The sequence below is a fragment of the Ixodes scapularis genome, unplaced genomic scaffold (genome assembly GCF_016920785.2).
Source record: "Ixodes scapularis isolate PalLabHiFi unplaced genomic scaffold, ASM1692078v2 PGA_scaffold4__175_contigs__length_147842914, whole genome shotgun sequence".
Lineage (NCBI taxonomy): Eukaryota > Metazoa > Arthropoda > Arachnida > Ixodida > Ixodidae > Ixodes > Ixodes scapularis.
In genome coordinates, this window is record NW_024609879.1 from 66,425,826 (window position 1) to 66,446,124 (window position 20,299).

Here is a 20,299-nt window from a genome sequence, read left to right on the forward strand (position 1 = left end):
ATTACTTTTCTGAAAACTGTAAAATTGTAATTATTTAAATTACAAATTACAGCACACTAAAGGCAATAATATTACATTAAAATTACTTTCCAAAAGTAATGAAATTACTTGAAATTACTTTGTCATTACTCTCGAATACCTTGAGGCAGTAATTCGTGTGCATTTTATTCACCGTATACACCAGCACAGTGTCTAGAAAATACGCCCTCGGTCACCCTTGCAGCGCGTGTGCAGGAACCAGATCCAGGAGAAGAGAGGCGCTACGCATGCGCAGTATCGACAGCAGCGCCACCGCAGTCATGTGACGTCAAAGAGCTATTCTTTCACGGCCCTGACACTGTCACGCTCACACCGTCGATGTCGTTGCAGATTTGCCGTGAACACGCTACTCAGAAGTTGGTGTCTACGATCGGCCCATTCACACCTTCCGAAGAAAACACCAACTAGACCAGCTTGACTCAGCGAGTCGGCCAACCCCGTGACCAGACACGTGCTACGGACGTCGTTGCAGCAAGCATCGGGACTACATAAGCCAGCGCCGCGAAGAACAGCGTGGAATTCACGGCCCTGACACTGTCACGCTCACACCGTCGATATCGTTGCAGGTGAGCGCTAAGCTTCCTGTGCGAGATTCTGTTCTACTTTATAGTGGCTGTGAATCCCCCAAATTGTGTTACTGTTTTAACGCCTGGTTGTTGTGATGGCCGTTGTCATAGTTGCCTACCGAGCCCGTATCGGCCGCTTTGTACCTAGAAAGAGAACGACCTCGCTACTATACACAAAGGTTCTACCCCTTCATGTCAGAGCTATGTTCGGGTCAGTGAAGTTGCTAACTGTGGCTATTGTCATGTTCATGCTTTTGACCTCCGCCAGTGACGTCGACATTAACCCCGGACCCCCCCCCGAATGCCGCAAAAATTGATAAGCTGCAAAGAACTGTTGAGAGTTTGGTTACGGCGTCCGCCCAGAATCAGCTTGAGAAATTCTGTTAAGTTAGACCAACTCAGCAGCGGCATCGCTGCTCTTGCAGTCCGGGTAACAAATCTTGAGCTCGAAGCGCATAAAATCACAAATATGCGGGCGAATTTGAGCACCGTTGAAGAAACGGTACATAGTATTAAATCCGACTCGGTTTCTTTTCGGGACCGCCTGTGTGAAATAAGTAGTGTTGGCGGCGACAGGGAGAACAGAATGAGACGAAACAATCTAATATTCAAAAGCTTACCCGAAATAGAAAATGAGTCGTGGAATGATGCTAAAACCATCGTCAATGGGTTCGCCCGAGAAATTCTTGGCATAGAAATGGGCAAAATGAAAGAGCTCATCGATTGGGTAGAAACGACCAGAATCCAGTCGACCGATAATCATAAAATTCCTGCGTTATAAAAGTAAATAAGTTCTTAAAACGTTTTAAACTAAAAAAAAACGTGTCTCCACAAATCAGGATATTGAAGGACTTTTCTGATAATGTGCGTATAGCGAGGGAGGATTTGTGGGAATTTGCTGAACAATTTAGAAATAGTGGGGCAAAATATAAGATTCTTTACAATAAACCACATTCCGGAACAGCGACATGTGTTTACGATGCAGCTAGTGACTCAGTTTTTCTGCTTCGTGCGCCCCACCAAGACAGAGTATCAAACCAACAATGTTCAAATCGCGCTGTCTCTTTTAACCTTTCTTTTTTTGTAGCAAATTTTCGAAGCATTTTGTCAAAACAGAATGAACTTGAGAACGTCACTTGCTCTAGCCAGCCAGACGTCATTCTTGGAAAGGGAACGTGGTTAACTACCGATATAAAAAATGATGAGCTCCTTTGAAACAGATCGCACAATAATTTTCGTAAAGATAGACTGCTGGCTGGAGGCGGTGGCGTAATCATCGCTGTCAAAAAACATGTGTCATGCTCGCAAGTAGAATGTTGTTCTGATATCGAGATTTTGTGGACTCGTAGTAAACTGGATTTTCGCTGTGTCATCGTAGGTGATTGTTATCATCCACCCCATTTTAATCGCTGATTTCAACGTTTCAATATACCATGCCCTTGGAACTGTCACAAAAGAATTTCCTACTGATTATTTCTTTCTTGGTGTTAATATTAACTATCCCGAAACAAACTGGTCAAACATATTGACGCTCCCTGACTGTGCAAAAATCTCGACAGTGTACGGAGTTGATGAAGATGATCTTCGGCGTCTTCTGTTGCTGCCGCCGAATCCAGGAGCCGTTAGATGGTGGATGTTTTCCAAGGTGTTTATTTTTCCGAATTATTACTGACTCTGTACCTTGTTACAACAAGTCAGGGACCCGACATCATATTGCTGCGCACCTCAAAGTCTGTGTGCGCGTCCAGTTCATACGCCAAAATCCCCCTTCTCTCGCCCGACACGGGCCTTTGTAGGAAAGGTCCCCCTCTCCCTCTGGCCACCCCCGACCAATAATTTTAAAAACAGAAGAAGACCACGTGGTATACACCTGTCCAATAAACGCTCGAAAGTAAATATAATACAACGTCAGTTCTCTAACCGCCAAAACCGAATTCCTCGTCTAATCGGCCCGTGCATTGTTCGCCGCCTGGCCGGCGCCTGAGCGCCGACTGCCCGGATCGGGTAACACGCGCGCTCCGAACACTGAGCGAACGCGTCGGGAGCAAAAACAAATAATAAAAGAACACCCCACCGCCGGCGCGGCAGCCACATCATATACGCCACGCGCTCTTAACACTCGAGCAGAATGCGTCAGGAGCAAAAACAAGTATTAAGAGAACACACACCCGCCGGCGAAGCAGCCGCAACATGCACGCTATTTACCGCGGCCTTACAGGAGTCCCTTTCTATAACTGGTGTGTGTGGTCTCCAACAAATTATCACCTCGGCAACCCGTCGTGTCGCGATATTAGATCGGTTTTCCCGAATATGTGACGTCCGCCACGGTCATCGAGCACATAAGTGATCATGCTTTAATTAAATCGAAACATGGTTACGAGTGACGCGCTCCGAAATACGCCGAAAAAGATATTCGCATTTTCACAAACCCATATTGAAGGATTGGCAGTTGCCATAACGAACTTGGAAAGGTATTACATCTCACCAAATTGTGACAGATCCGCAAGTGAAAACTGGGTGCTCATTAAAATACTTTCATAAAACTACTGGAAAAATGTGTTCCCAAAACTTCCGTTCGATGTGATCGTACGTCCCCTTGGAATAATAAAAATTTAAACGTATGTTAAATATAAAAATTATTCCCAAATGCAAAGAAAACAAATAATTTTGATGTTTGGTCATCATACCACACTTTCACAAAATTGTGTAAAAGCGAACTTAGGAAAGCGAAAAAGGTTTTATTTTCGGTGACTTTGCCGGAGATCTTATCTACAAACGCCAAGCGATTCTGGAAGATAATAAATCCAAAAGAACCTAAAGAGAACCCAGTGCTCATAAATGACCAAGGTGAAACACTCCGTGATGACCAGGCTGCCGATTCAGTGAATTCATTCTTCGCCAGCATTTTTACGCACGAAATCTCTTCACTTCCCTCATACTGCCCACCTTATCATGAAGCGTTGATACCTTCAACTACTTTCATTCCTGAAGGAATTCTTAAAACTATATCAAATTTGTCCTCCAATAGCGCCCCTGGAAACGATGGGATATTGGCAAAAATTTTTAAGCTAATTGATCATCGAGCATCCAACATACTCAGCATACTCTTTCAACAAAGTCTGAATTCTGGTGAGGTACCAAGAGATTGGCGTTTCTCCCAAGTTAGACCCATCTTAAAATCGGGCAGCGAATCAATACATCTAACTACCGACCCATCTCGTTGACTAGTGTACCGTGCAGGCTCATGAACATGTAGTTTACACTCACATCATTTCGTACCTGGACCATCGCGATTTTTTTCCCCAACCAGCACCGTTTCAGGAAACATCATTCATTTGTCAGCCAACTGTTTAAATTTACCACGGATCTTCACTTTAATAATCATTCCTCAGCAGAAACCGACGATATTTTAATTGATTTTGCCAAAGCTTTCGATACCGTTCCGCACCAACGACTACTTCTTAAACTCTCTCTCCTCCACATCCATCCTTCAGTCATCAGTTGGATAGCTTCGTTTCTAACAGACAGAGAGCAGTCAGTTTCAGTCAACAGTTCTTCATCAGCATCCGTCTCAGTAACTTCCGGTGTTCCCCAAGGCAGCGTCCTCGGCCCCCTTTTTTCTGTATCTATATTAATTATCTTCCTCCCTCAATTAACTCGACCATTCGGCTATTTTCTGATGACTGTGTTGTATACAGAAAAATTAATGACCCAACAGATCATTACATTCTTCAAAACGATCTCGACATCATTAGCTCCTGGTGCACAATTTGGCAGATGAATATTAACCTCGGAAAATGCAAACATATGACCGTTGCCACTAACTCGATCAAATCATCGCGCGAATATGCATTACTGTCAACACAATTAGTAAGCGTCTCATTATACAATACGTAGACGTCCATATTTCCGAAACATTATCGTGGAATGAACACATCGACAACATAATCGCCAGCTCAACGAGATCATTGGCTTTTTTAAGGCGGAAAGCCCTTCTGGCCCCTGCTGCGACAAAATTACTCGCCTTTAAAACAGCAATTCAACCCAAACTTGAATACGTAAGCGTTGTGTGGAATCTATATCAAAATTATCTAATATCAAACCTAGAGTCAATTCAAAACAAAGCCAACCGGTTCATTCTAAACGATTATTCTCCAGAAAGTTGTGTCTCCGCCTTAAAATTAAGACTTGGTCTCGCTTCATTAGCCACACGACGCAAAATTAACTGCATGTTTTTCTTCCATAAAGTTTACCACAGTAATTCACAGTTCAGAAATATTTATTGTCAAAAAGTCCATTATATTTCTTCTTAAAACGGCAACAGATGTAAAATCCTTCAATACCGTTCTGATATTAACTCATTCATGTTTTCTCCCTATAGTGTGTATTACAGAATGGAATAACTAGCCAGATTATTTTGTAACCAACTTAGATATTACAACGTTTCAAGAAATGTGCGTGCTCTTGTTCAATTTAGTAGGGAATCTCTGTTTGCATATATATATAAATATCTTGTTTTCTTTGTGGTTAGACGAGATGTGGCTGTGTTAGTGTTCTTACGTTCTTTTTTATATTTTATTCCCATTTATTGCCACCCCCCATATGTAATGCGTCCTCAAAAGACGCCCTTGAGGTAAATAAATGAAATGAAAAATGAAATGAAATGTGACGTCAAGGAGCTAAGTTGGTCTTTACGTATCAAAACTCAGATCTTCCCGTTTACACCGCAACAAACTTCTGTGCCTGAAAGTGAACCGTACTGAACAGTGCTTTTGCTGGCACACACGACAGAAGTGTTAAACATGACGAATAACATCTTTAAATGTGACTCAGAAAGACAGTCGACCAACCGGTTTCACTGTTCATTCAATGGTCAAGGTTCTTACTGAAAGGGTGATATGTTTCCGTCTTCCCGATTTAGATGTAGTTCGTTTCAGTCCGTTAAAAGGGATTATGATACAAAAATTAAACGGATGGATTATTCTTGAAATCAAATATTCATAGGCTACTTGCTATATACACCAAGTTACGCGATTTTTTAGCTCTGGTAATTGCAATATTCAATTCACTAATTTTTATAATTTTCATCTGGCGACCAGACAACACTGCCCAAGTTAGTCACACTATGGTGTCCATAAACCTCGTGATTATGAACGGACTCTCATTCTAGGTGCCCCATGATCTCCGAAAATCTCCTCGCCGCGGCACGATAAAAACCGCTCACGTAACTCGGTAACACGAAAGCTATTCTTGCTCTCGCCTCCGGCCCGTTGACTTTCCACCGTGCACGCGCCTGCGAGATATTCCCGGACGACGGTGACCACGGCGAGTTTGTCCGCAACTCACCGTCGCTGGAGCTGGTCGCCAGTGGGTCGCAGTCAAAATGAGCAGCTTCCAGCATCTCTTGATAGCAATCACTCTCATCGCTGCTGCGATCAATGTCGAACACTTTCACAAGGCGAGCGATGCAGTAGACATAATCGTCACGGACCGTATGCTGAAACGCGGGAGGTAAACGAGCAAGCTGAAACTCGAGACGCCAAGAAAGCCAAGCCTGTGAGTGGGTGCAAGGGGACACCGCGAGGGAGGCTGCCAACGTAACCAGCCTCCCGCTCCGCCCGGATCCACCTCTACGAAGCACCCGCATATCAGACTTGTACGTAACTCAAGTTACTCTATCTTAAATACTTTTGTGAGTAATTTGGTATCTTGCAAATACTTTCGAACGTCAGTATTTAGTACTCTAACTTAAATACTTTTTCAAGTAACTTGTACTCATTTTAAAGTTATTTTAAGTTGCTTTCTATTTTTTATTTTCTTTAGAGGCGGGAAGCTTGGAAAATATTCCACTCCAGTTACTTTGGCTAGGCGCCCTGCCCTTGCAGATACATTTTGTGCCAGGTAATACAGTGCACTTCCGTGCTTCTGCTGAAAGAGGTGACACGGAGAAGCAGGTGTCGTAGCCTCAAGCCGAGCGCACGCGTGTCGTGTCTTCTAACTGGGCAAAACGTCAAAGCACATTTTCTTACACCTTGCTTGTGGCCAAGCCCAAGAGCAACAAAGATTTTGAAGAAGAAGGGCATGCGGGTGAAAGCATAAGATGTGTACAAGGCTACAAGCCATAGGGAGGGCACTTGTGTCGGAGAGAAGGTGTGTGGTAAGAGTCGACAGTAAACCGGAGTTTATTTTTCTATGTTATGGAGTGAAAGCATATAAAAGAAAGCCTTCCAGCTTCAGAAATTCCTTTGCATCCGCACGCAGTCGCACACACCGCTCGTTCGTTTCACTAGGCTCTCTTCGCACAGAAGACTCGTAAGGCGCGACTACACGGCTCCAATCCGGCGGCCCATCGCTCGCAGCGTACGCGGCATTACCGAGTTTTAGTAGACCGTGTTTCCCCCCACCGCTAACACTCCGCTACAAAGAAACCGCCACTGCGCCTGTGTGCCGATGGCCTTGGCTTTAGAGTTCCGGGTAGCCGAGGGGCTTAGCGGAGAAGGAAACGCGGTCTACTAAAACTCGCTATTGTCTTCGGTAGCATGAATGATTGCCGGTGCCCACCACGGTGGCGCCCGCTCTCCCCTAGCCTGGACTTTCCGACCCCCGAATGCACGGCACCGCCAGTGCACTGACGGGGGAAGCGAAAATGAACACCTGACACAATGGGAGAGTCGGAGTTGAGTCTCCGTGTAGAAACTCCCGCCGCAGGCGAACGGGTCCCGCGCTGCCCTCGCCTATGTCCTCGCCATAGCAAGAGTCTAAAAAAAAAACATTTTTGTTCATGCGTAGTTACTTGGTACCTCGTAGAAGCCCGAGGGCCAGCCGAAGTCTACCTAAGAGATTTCCAGGAGATTCCATAGTAGCTGGGAGGAAGAATGCTTTCTGACTTCGGATGTGCTTGACAATGAATTGCAGAGAAAATTGTAACTTGCGAGTATCTTGAAATTAACGAGTTACTTTTTTGAGTATTTTGCACTTTACTCAGTTACTTTACAAATTTGAGTATTTAGTGCTCCACTCAGTTACTATTTTTCGTGGTACTCAGTAACTTAACTTAAATACTTTCAGTGAGTATGTTGCACAAGCATGCCGCATATAAATCGATTTATCCACGAAACTATTGCGCGATTTTCAGAACAACTTTACCAGGATTATAGGAGCATGGAATGAATCTTATCAGAATCGTTATCTCCTATTTTATTTTTCGCGTGTTATAACCCCTTTAAGTCGGGCAATGGCAGCTCGATCGTTCTTACAAGGAGTCGTCACGTGAAACGTTTCCCTTCGGCCTCGGACGTAATCTAATTCTACTATCCCAAGAGCACTATACTCGGTGACAGCTTTTCGTGCATTCCAGGTAAGAGGAGAAAAGCCCGCGCACAGCTTTATTCAGCGCTCAAAATGGGAGAGGGAACGTGTGCCTGTACCCTCTACCGCATTGCCAAGAAAACTGGTCGCCGAGTATAGTTGACCTATTCTCGGTCATTCCTTTCAAGGAGCACTTCTCCCAAACACCCGAAGAGCCCAAGCAATTGCGCATTGTCACACAAAAGGCGCGAATAATTGCTAAGCAGAAGCGTCGCCAGTTGAGGAATGGCGCGTCCTTCCCCCCTAAATTGTGTACTTTTCCAACAAACAAGGGGCAATATCTGCTCGTAGGCTTGTTCCCGAATAAAATTTCCCAGGGAATGCAGCGAGACATATTGCGAGCGGCACCTGCTATGCTCGAGGACTCAAGAAACGTTCTGGGTCTTTGACAAGGCATTTGGAATGAACTATTTATTCGGATCGTTTTTTGTTCAGAAGGGTCGAAGCTTACGGTTTGACCTTGCTTGACGAAAGCACAAGGCTAGGGATCTGTTCCTCCTGTCCTTTCAGGGTTTATACTATGTTTAACTCACTGATTACGCGCCCGTCGCCTTGTAGCCTATGAGCCGTTCATCCCTAAGCTGACGCATTGTCGGCTTGGGGATGAACGGTGGAAGCTACCTGTTCGTTGGAGCAGTCACATGTCTGTCGTTCGTCACGTAACCACGCTCTCATTCATACCCACGCGCAGAGGGAGGGACGGGACAGGTGATTAAAGGAAGGTGTTTGATTGGTTCTGGTTAGCTTGCAGCTCCAACCGCACTGTCAGCTTAGGAATGAACGAAGTATGGTATCGTCGTGACGAAGCGACGCCGTGAATCTGTCGTGCCTCGAGTTCGTCAGCCGTTGCCTTCCAGCGATGTGAACACGTGTTTCTCCTTCGCCTTTCCAGCCCTCCTTTGTGCGTCTGTCCAGCTCCTTGTATAGTGCTTTGGGCTCAGGTGGCCGTCGTTTATTTTCTCTGATGCTCTTTCACAATATTTCGACATGCAAAATGACTTTTCTCATCTTTTTTAAAGCTTGAAAACGAACTGTCTCATATAGGACACAAGTAATTTCAAAAAGTAATAAGTAATTTTTTTCGAAATTACTGCCTGAAAGTAATTCATATTACATTGCTAAATTACTAGCCTATAGAATTTATTTATTTATTTATTTCATATTCCCTCAGGGCCAAAGGCATTAGAGAGGGGAGTGGGTACAATGTATAAGTATAAAGCTTAAAAAAATGCAGTGGTTATTAGTACAGTAAATTGACTCTTATTTATACAATGTTAGCTATGGCGTTCTTGAACTGCTGGGGATCTTTGATTGTTGCTGTCGGGGCGGGAAGGCCATTCCATTCCACTGATGTGCGAGGAAAGAATGACTGAAAAAAGCATTAGTTCTACACGATGGAATCCCGACTCTATGAACACGATCTAATCTAGATGAAATGTATTGGGGGGGGGGGGGGGGTAAAATATGTTGGGCGCGCAAGGAGGGATGAAGAAACAGTTTGTGAAAAAGACAAGGGCGAGAGGTTTTGCGGCGGGATGTTAGGGATGGCAGATCAAGGTTAGATTTCATTGTACTGATGCTTGCAGTTCTATTATAGTTAGGCAATATGAAACGAACAGAATTATTTTGAACCATTTCAAGTGAGTGTATCAAATTTTCGTGGCTTGGATCCCAAACTGAAGCGGAATATTCAAGTTTTGAGCGAATTAGGACCTTGTATAGTAGTAGTTTTAGGGACGAAGGTGCTTTTGCAAAGTTACGTCGAAGATAACCCAACATGCGGTTAGCGTTATTAATAACGTACGAGGTGTGAACGCCCCAAGTTAGGTTAGATGAAATGTGCACACCAAGGTATTTATAAGAAGATATGGCGTCTAAAGGCACATTATTAAGAAAGTAAACGGGTGAGTTAATATTTTTCTAGAGACTCGCATAAGTTTACATTTGTTAATGTTTAGTTCCATGTACCATGGTTTGCACCATATCGAGATGGCGTTAAAATCAGATTGAAGAGTGGTTATATCGTTATCACATAACATTTTCCGGAAAATTACACAGTCATCTGCAAACAAATGAATAGGGGAAGAAACACAAGAAGAGAGGTCATTAATGTAGATAAGAAAAAGGAGAGGGCCAAGCACAGAGCCTTGGGGCACGCCGGAGTGGACGCCACTAGGGGGAGATGTGAGGCTGTTAGCTGAAATGAACTGAGAACGGTTAACGAGAAAATATTCAAGCCATATAAGAAGTTTGGGATAGAGATTAAGCTGACTTAGTTTAAGAAGTAAAAGCTTATGACACACCTTATCAAATGCTTTCGAAAAGTCTAAAAATATGCAGTCGGCAAGTGATGATTGGTCGAGAATGGCGTTTAGTTTATGCGTGAAGGATACCAATTGAGTTTCGCACGAATAAGTTTTACGGAAGCCGTGTTGTGAAGGTGTGAAAAATGAATTCGATTCAAGAAAGTTGGCGAGGTTAGAAAACAGAATGTGCTCTAAAAATTTACATGGGATGCTTGTGAGCGAAATGGGTCGATAATTAAGGGGAGAATTCTTGTTACCTGATATGTGGAGTGGAATAACCTTTTCCACCTTCCACTCAGCAGGGAGAAAACCATCGTCAAGGGACTGTTGGAAAACTTTTGATAAAATAATAGAAGAATAAACACTGGTACTTTTTAAAAATTTTGGGTAAATTAAGTCACAACCAGGGGCAGAAGATTTTTTTGGTGATCTAACTATGCTTTCAACACCACTGGGATCAATAATAACAGGAAACATTGCAAGGTAATCACATGAGTTTATATTAGGCAATGGGACGTCTGTAGTTACAGAAAAATTGCGTGAAAATATATTATTAAGAACGATGGTACATTGATTAGAGGGAATGACATTACCATCCCTGTTGACGAGGGTGATATCGTTATTATCTTTTGGGTTAATAACACACCAAAACTTTTTTTTTTGTCAGTTGTTAGCATGGCTGGCAAAGTATATTGAAGATACTCCGCTTTAGCTTCTCTTATCGCTGTTACGTATTCCTCGGAAGCACGCCAAAAAGTAATTTAATTACTCTAATTTCATTACAGTAATGTAATTACTACCATCCCTGCTTCGAATATAACTAGGGCTTCGTGTTTTCGGAGTTTATTTTTCGTGAATTTCGGAGGGCGTTTTTCGGAGTCCATTTTTTAGCAAAAATTCTGTATTAATTGGTGTTTATTTTTCTTAAATCCCCAATTCTCCGAAATTCGGAGATTAATTTCGCAGTGTTTTCTATTTAAGAAATCATAAATAATAACCGGATGCAAACGTACACCAGATAAAAAATAAAACGCGCTTGTATCAATTAAGATTTCTTCAGTTGATTTTGACGTTCGTGCCATTGGCAATACTAATTTGTCCCACGACAAAAGTCGCACACAACTGTGGCTTTAATAAACGTCGATACCTTAAAATCAATAAACTGCCCGAGGTAGCCGCAGGAAAGCTCGTCGTCATCCCATCAATCTATCCCGCGGCAGCGCGAGGTGGAGTGGTTAAGGATATAATAGAGAACTTTCAACTGCCCCTCTTCCCTATTTTATACAACCTCTATGGTCCATAGTTTTCACTGTTTCCCCCAGAAACATATACCCTCTCCTTTCTCTAAATCCCAAATCCTATGGCCCAAACTGGAAACCAAAAGAGTGGCTTTTGTCGTGACTGGAATGGTATGATGACCTGTTTCCCTGAATCAACCTTGACGAGACAAGCCGCAAGACTCCCTTTTTGACAATGGTCCGAGGCTTGAAAGATAATTATGGTGTCATTTTCCCAGGATCACTAACCCTGCCCTGCTCAAATTGTAAAAAAAAAAAAAAATCTTTTACGTTGTTTGCTGTGTGTGTGTGTAGGGGGGGGGGGGGGCGGGTGGCATGGGCACATAACAATTCGGAGTTTACCAGATAAATCCGAATTGACAAAAATTTTACCGGCGGATGTTTTTCGGAGTTTTTCAGATTTATCCGAAAACACGGAGCCCTAAATATAACCCACCTCTTTATACGGTGGGCACATGGCCCTCCCCGAAGCATACTTCCAAAAGGCTGCACACCATAGATCGCGATCATCTGGGGCAGGTCCGAGGTAGTGACGGTGTCATGTAGCGTCAAACTGACTTCTCGTTTCATGGTTTCCATGTTTTCCATGGTGTCTCGCCTCTTCTTCCTGACGACGCTTCGGACTTTGCCGAACGGCTCAATGGCCTCCTTGGCACGCCTCTCTTCTAAGTAGGTTCGCAAGCCAATGACCTTTGCACTGATGTCCTCGGAGTTCGGGGTCCAACACCAGGCACTTCTTTCCTTTAACCTTGAGCTGCCCAGATTGCTTCACCTTCGTCTTGGCGGCCATGCTTGCAAACATGGCAATCCAGATATTGCTCATTTGAAATTGGGCGACTGAGATTACTTCGCCCACGCGGACGATGTCCTTGAGTCCGTCTCGTAATTCAAGGGCTCGGTACGGTCGTTCCTTAAAGGGGTACTCCACCGATTTTTTGAGCTACCTCAACTAACTATATTTTCTGACTCCCCGGCCTTTACTCTCTCCGGTATACTATTTAGGATCGCGAAATTCATAATAGTTATTGCGAAATCGGCAAATGAAAATGATGCAAAAACCAACATTCAAATATACGCGCGCTTTTCAGGGCCGTGACGTCAGTGGCAGGCAGGCTTGCCAGTCGAGCAAGGAGCCAAAAAATAGAATATGCCAATCATTTGTTCCGTGCTGGAGCGCGGGTACTGCAGCGAGCTTCCCAAGCATTCATTTGACACCATGAAACTGCTTCGAATCAGTTTAAAACAAAATCTACAGCCCAAAGAGTGAACCCCTGCTTTCCACTGACGTCACTTTTTCATTGTTGCCAGTAGAGACTTCGAGCTTGAAAAACACGGTGAGGACCAAAACTGTAAATTCAATAACTTCGCGGAAAAACAATATTTTGACCTAATATTTGGGATACTATTTTCGCGATGTTTGTTGGTTAGTTTAGCAAAATTTCAAGCAAATCGGAGACGATGAAAAAATCGGTGGAGTAGCCCTTTAAATCAGCGTGCAATAAAACAGAATTCCTGCACATCGCTCCGTCCGGAAAACCGGTCAGCAAAATATGGATGCTCATCACCGCTGCTGCCGCATTATTGATGCTTCCTCGGTCCAGAGAGGCCGATAACGCACCGTTATCAGTGCTCGCAATACTTCCATCCGCTCTCATTGGAGGTCAGAAGCGGCGCCACGAGTGGTGAACGAGAGCGCAAACTGCTGCACTAAGCACACTGTAACAAAAAGCCAGTGGGCCTACTTTTCCGCACAACACTCAGAGAGCCAATCACTGCAAGTTACGGAGGCAGCTCAGCGAATGGCAATGTTGAAACATATGTTTAAACCCAAAACCGCACTCGAGTTGTGACATTAATCAATGCATTACGTCACGCTTGCATTGCTTAATTTCACAACTCAAACTGCGTTTTTTTTTTTAAGATTAAAATATGTTTCCGCATTGTAGTTCGCTGAGCTGCCTTCGTAAGTTGCGGTAATTGACTCTACGAGTTTTGTGCGGGAAAGTAGCCGCCCTGGCTTTTTTCTAGTGTATGACTTGCCACTGGCGGTCATCTGCTGTAGCACGCGACTGTTTACGGCGAGTCATACTTAGTCCAACATAGGTACGCTCAAATCCGACCACAGCCGACGCTACAATAGAGTACTTCCAAAAATCGAAGCGCCTCATCGCAGCGTAATGCCACTTTTCGATTTATTTTTAGAAGGTATTATTGCAATTTTTCATTGACAACCTGCATGTCATCGTTAGGGCCTGATTATCTTTCCTTCAGGCGTACTGTCGAGCGACTAAAACTTTTACGTTGAGTTGTTAACGACCACAACACATTCCCATCCTTTAAACACTATTCCATTCCTGCCTCACGCGATCTGTTTTCAAAATCATTTTGCACACTCACAATAGCACTTTAGAATAACCCAGACGGGTCAATTCGTATGCTGCCTTATGATGCTTTTGTTTCTTCAATTTCCACAATTAACTTTTGATTAATATGCGACTTTCCTTTTATGTTTCTTAATTTTAAGGTGATTTTGTCTGTAAATTGTTCTGCATGTTTTATGCTTTTTTACATTATTTTGTTCTTTTTACCCACTCAAGCAATGACCTCCATTGAGGTCGCAGTATTTAAAAATAAAAATAAATTTCCCTGCGGACACGCTTCCCAGACAGGCGTAAGTGAAAACCCAGTCCGAGTTTCTTTCTTTTACTATTATTAATTATTTACGTTTTCCGAACCTGCCGACCTCTCCGATTGGTCGTTCGTGTTGCAGATGAGGCTGTCGTCATAGCTACAGATCCCTCTCGCGGAGATTGAGAGCTTCCGGGATGCCGGAAGTTCGAGTTTTCCCGGACGTGAACGTCAGCTTCCTCCTCTCAATTAACAACGCGTTTGTGAATACCGATTTTTCCTCCCCTTCCGGTGTTCGTAACCTAGGAACTTCTTAGCTAAGTTCCCGTAGCTTAAGAAGCTCTTCGTGAGTCTGGCCTCTGATGTTTCATTGGGTTCGTCGTTCCCGTAGATTCGACGGCGCTTGTTTCGATCGGGAACGGTTGCCGGTGTGCACGACTAGCATATGATCATAGCACACGCATTACGTCATGACGCATACTTTTAACTCCCCCTTTGGTGGTTCATCGAGCATCCAGCTTTTGCCGGCACAGCTTGCATGTGCGTCCGACTTGTTAGGCCTACGAACCTTCTCGGAGGTAGCGCGTCCTCGGAGCAGTCCAGGTCCACGCACGCACTCGCCCAGTAGAGCGCACGAACGTTAAAAATGGACCCCAAGAGGGGAACACGAGGACAGCACACGGTAAGAAGGGTAGGTTCAGGTAAGCATAAACAAGAAGGTAGGTTCCCAAACATTTTGCCTTTAACACAATAAAATTCACAACATGCAAAAACTAAGTATATGTATTGAACTCCGTAATCTCCATTGTTCCAGGGGAAAAAACGCAAGCAAAAAGGGTCCGCATGTCTTTGGTTTCGTAATTGCCGTATGATAAAAAAAAACGGTATTGAAATCTGGAACTAGATATAGTTCATAAATGATAGCTATTACACAGTATAGCACCAAAAACACATTAGCCGCCTCGGTGGCTCCGAGGCGAGAGCGCTGGCCTACGGATCCCAATGTGGCGGGTTCGAATCCCGGCCGAGGTGCCCGCAATCTGACGGTGGATTATTGCGGAGGATGCGCCGTGTAACCGAGCTTTCGGTTGCACGTCAAAAGATCCCCAGGTGGTCCAAATTAATCCTCAGTCCTCCGCTGGGGCTTGCCAGGCGCCCGTCGTTGGTTTGGCGCGTAAAACCCTCAAAATCGACTTGACCAAAAACACTTAAAGGGGTCACAGCACGCCAAAAATAAAATATGAGATAACTATACTGATAGGACCCATTGTACGTTCCTATAATTCCTCTAAACTTGTTTTGAAAATGGCGCGACAGTTTCGTGGATAAATCGATTTATATGCGGGTCCATCGGAGGGGCGGACCGGGCGGAGCTGGAGGCCGGCTACATAGCCAGCCTCCACCGCGGTGTCTCCTTGCACGCACTCACAGACGTGGCTTTCTTGGCGTCTCGAGCCTCAGCTTCCTCGTTTACCTTCCGCGTTTCGAGCATGCGGTCGGTGACGATTACGTCTATGGCATCGGTTGCCTTGTCAAAGTATTCGTCATTCATCGCAGCAGCGATGAGAGTGATTGCTATCAATATATGTTGGAAGCTGTTCATTTTGACTGCGACCCGCTGGCGACCAGCTCCAGCGACGACGAGTTACGGACGAACTAACCATGGTCGCCGTCGTCCGGGCACATCTCGCAGGCGCATGCAGGGTGGAAGATCAACGGGCCGGGGGCGAGAGCGAGAATAGCTTTCGGGTTACCGAGTTCGTGAGTGGTTTTGATCGTACCGCGGCGAGGGAGAGCTTGGGCGATCATGGGGGCGCCTAGAATGAGAGAGCGTTTATGGTCACGTGGTTTATGGAAACCATGGTGTGACTAACTTGGACAGTCTTGCCTTGTCGCCAGATGAAAATGATAAAAATTCGTAAATTGAACATTGCAATTACCAGAGCTCTAAAAATCGCGTAACTTGGTGTATATACTAAGTAGCGTATGAGCATTTCATTTCAAGAATAACCAATTAGTTTAATTTTCGTGTCTTAACCCCTTTAAAGCACTTCAGTGCACTTTTAAGGAACTGGACCTCATCGGCAATTTTCAGGATGCAGTTGGGACTTGTCATGCATTGTCTGTGTCAGCTTTTAGCCACTGCTACTATCATAAGAGTAAAAGGAAACATTCTTTCATTCATGAATTCAATCTTAAGACAAACCCTACAAAACTATATCAGTTTTACGCGTGTGCTTGTATTTTGAGAACTGGAATGTTGGCCGATATAATTAACGTTAATGGTTTTGACGAAGTTTAAAGAACAAAATGTATATGTAATTTTAGTACTCAAAGCTCATCTTATATTTCTTTTCAGAAATATGATCGCACTCAGAGAGTGGCTTAAAGTCGGCACTGCGGTTTTTAAATGTGGAACGCGCAGACCGAAGGCTTTTTCACCAAAGACAAGGTTAGAAGACCTCAATTTCTTCTCTTGTTGCGAGCAAACATTAGAAGCGTGAAAGGTTAAAATGCCTCTTCGTAGATCAAGACACCGAGGCATGACGAACACGTCCACTGTCAGACGAGTGTCAAATGTGTGCATCGCCGGGAATACATCCTCAATCACGTTGTGCCGATGATGGCTTAATGTCAGTAAAGAGTCGTTTGAAGTTGGGAATGGCCGCTCGGTACAGACAGGCCTAGTTCCTGCCTTGGTGTCTTCAGTGAGGATGGGATCGGGACGAATTGAATAAAGTCCGAATGGTGATGTATTCAAATATTTCGTTGCACAATTTAGTTCTATGAAGTATACACATCTAATTATTAGTACAGATATTGGAAATGCGGCACCATGGACTCGCGATGAAGCGCTCAAGTCCACACCAAAATAGCACTTCCTCACGCGTCCGCGACTCGTGTAGGGGTTCACCTTCTTTCTCTCTGCCACGCACGAGACAATCAGTTTGATCCTGTACGGCCTGACAATTTCTGAACGGTACCACATCATGGACTACCACTGAATGAACGGCAGGCAAACGACACAATTATTCTTTGCGCTTTTAACAAAGACTACGGAAGAAGAAGAAGAAAATTAGGTGTTTAATGGAACAGCGGCAACTAAGGCCATGGTGTGCCAAACACAGGGTAGGTTAAAGGCAGTACTGAAAAGACCTATAGTATGTGCTTCCATTAAAAATATGGGGAAATAATGTTTAAAAGCTTTGTAAGATACAGGCCTATTAAGGCCTCCAGAAATATTTAACCGATTCTCTGCTAACCAGAGGCACTCTAAATGAATTTCATTCACACTAGGGAGTTGGGGAGAATGTGCTAACGATAGAAGATCGCCGGCTCTTTGCCACCGCTAATCTTCAGGCAAACGTAATAGAAATGAAAACAAATTAAAATTCATAGCCGATGTAGTATGCCAATGCTATCGAAAAACGTAAACACTTGACGGTGCGGCACAAGCGGTTCGTCACTCAATAATAATGCCGGGTGAAACGGGACGTGATTGCGGAAAAAGGTAGAGAAAAAAATGGTGCGTTCGTGATGGTACTTACAACATGTGATAAGAATATGCATGACACTCAACGACTCGTTACAGTGTTCACATTTCGGAGCTGCCTCTTCCCGTGTGAGGTACCCACGCGTGAGAGGGGTGTGTCCCAAACTCAGACGACAGAGCACAACCTCAAAGAAGCGCTCCCTGTGTCGGCAACTTGCCCATTCCCGTAGGGTAGGTTTCACGCAATGAAGCTTGTTGTCTATTTCCGTGTCCCATTCTAACTGCCAGTTTTTCTGGATTGCCCTTTCAAGACTGTGTTTGTAGTCAGTGTATGGAATGCATTTGATATCCACTTGCCCCTCAATGCACGTACTGGCAGCTCTATCAGCATCCTCATTTTCCTGTATACCGACATGACTAGGCACCCAACATAAATTGATATGTAGCTGTGATTTTACTGCGGTCTGCACATTGCTCCGGAGCCTACAAACGAAGGTATTCTTCGGTACTTCCAAAGACGCAAGCGCCTTTGATGCACTGAGAGAGTCAGAGTAGAAAACAGAATGCTGGATAGCGTTTTCTATAATGAATTCAACAGCTAAAATTAAAGCATATAATTCTGCAGTAAAGATTGAGGCTCTGACATCAAGACGCCTAACAACCTTCCATGTCTCGCTTATAACAGCACGACCAACAGAATCACTCTTACTACCATCTGTGAAGAAACTCCTGCAGTCACTGTACGTATAAGCAACCTGGGAAAACTCCTGCTGCAGGGCAGCAATAGGAGTTTGCCGCTTATTATATTTGATCAGAGTCAAATTGATTATGGGTGCTACGCACTCCCAAGGAGCCACTGCCAGTGGAAGTTGGGCAACTAGGCTGAACCTGTCAAGATTGTAAGCCTGTGAATATGCTTTAATTCTCTGCGTAAAAGGGGGTACGACAGATGGATTGTTCTGGAATGTAGTTTCATAGCGAGAATCCAGAATTTCTTCCTGGATCGGATGAGAAGGGATAGAGCGAATTCTTAATGCATACTGGAAGCCTAAATAAAACCGTATTTTTCAAGTGAATATTCATTACTCTCAGCATATAGGCTAGGAATTGGGGACGTCCGAAAAGCACCAGTGGAAAGCCTCAGACCTTGATGGTGGATCGTGTCGAACACCTGAAGGGTAATTTGCCGTGCGGATCCCTACACTACGCATCCGTGATCTAATTTCGAACGAACCAAGCAGCGATAGAGGCGAAGGAGGCATTCCCGATCGCTACCCCAAGACTTGTGTGAAAACACCTTTAGGAGGTTCATTGACCTTGAGCATTTCAGTTTCAGGTAAAGTACATGACTACGGAAATTCAACTTGTTTATCAAATATCACTCCTAGAAATTTGTGTTCATTACGAACAGGAATTGCCTGCCCCCTTAAGGGCAGACTAGGCTCTAGGATCATGCCCCTACGTTATGAAAAGTTGGCACATACTGACTTCTCTGGTGAAAAACTAAACCCATTGGCATCAGCCCACCTGATCAGACTATAAACTTCCAGCTGAGGTTGTCTTTCGTTGACCAAAATGTTACACGAACAGCAAGAGGTCTGCAAGTCATCCACGTAAAGAGAATAGGAAAGTGATTGTGGGATAGACTTTGCAATAGAGTTCATTTTCATTAAAAATAGTATTACGCTAAGCACACCACCTTGTGGAACTCCAATCTCTTGGACAAAACTACGAGAGAAGGTTGTACCAAGCTTCGCATGAAAGTATCTCTCTTCCAAAAAAACTTTTGATGAGTGAGAGCACTCGGCCACGAATTCCGTACGAGACAAGATCGTTCAAAATTCCATACTTCCATGTTATGTCGTAAGCATTCTTTGTATCAAAAAAGACAGAAACACAATGCTGTCTATTAACAAAAACATCACGAATAGTTTTCTCAAGTCGGACGAGGTGGTCCACCGTTGATCTGTGGGCACGGAAACCGCACTGAAACTTGTCGAGGAGGTTATTTTCCTCTAGAAAACGGACCAATCTTGGGTTTACCATCCGTTCAAAGGTTTTCCCCAAGGAACTTGTGAGGGCTATGGGCCGGTAACTTGAGGGTAATAATGGATCTTTTCCTTGCTTTAGGAGCGCGATAACCTCAGCTCTTTTCCAAGAATCTGGGAAGACACCTTCTCTCCAGATCTGGTTAAAAATGTTTAAAAGCGCCTGCAGGGTATTGGAATGCAAATGCTTGAGCATACAGTAGTGAATTCAATCTGGTCCCGGGGAAGTATTTTTACTTTTATTTAACGCTGCCTGTAACTCTCGAAAAGTAAATGGTCTATTATACGGCTCTCGTAATCTTCCAGAGCAATTTATTTTATCTTCTCTATAACACTTTTGTGCTTTAAAATGCAGCCGAGTAATGCGATGAACCTAATACAGATGCAAAGTGCTCCCCTAGAATATTGGCCTGCTGCTCAAGCCTAGACAGTGAACCACCTGGCATAACAAAAAGTGGTATCGAGAAGGCTCGATAATCCCCATTAATGTTGTGCACTTTTTTCCAGACAACTTTTACACTGGTGTGACTATTAACGAAGGAGGTGTATTTCT

At 44.1% G+C, this 20,299-nt stretch overlaps 1 protein-coding gene across 1 annotated transcript in view; it reads left to right on the plus strand.

The window, feature by feature from the left end:
* The first annotated feature begins 357 nt into the window (after positions 1-357).
* The window catches only part of LOC120844742 (nicotinamide N-methyltransferase), a 71,778-nt gene continuing 51,836 nt past the window's right edge, over positions 358-20,299 (plus strand). The window contains exons 1-2 of the mRNA XM_040216672.3: positions 358-605; positions 16,565-16,657. Coding sequence (XP_040072606.2) covers positions 16,569-16,657 — 89 coding nt within the window. The 5' untranslated portion in view covers positions 358-605; positions 16,565-16,568. The remainder of the gene's footprint in view (positions 606-16,564; positions 16,658-20,299) is intronic.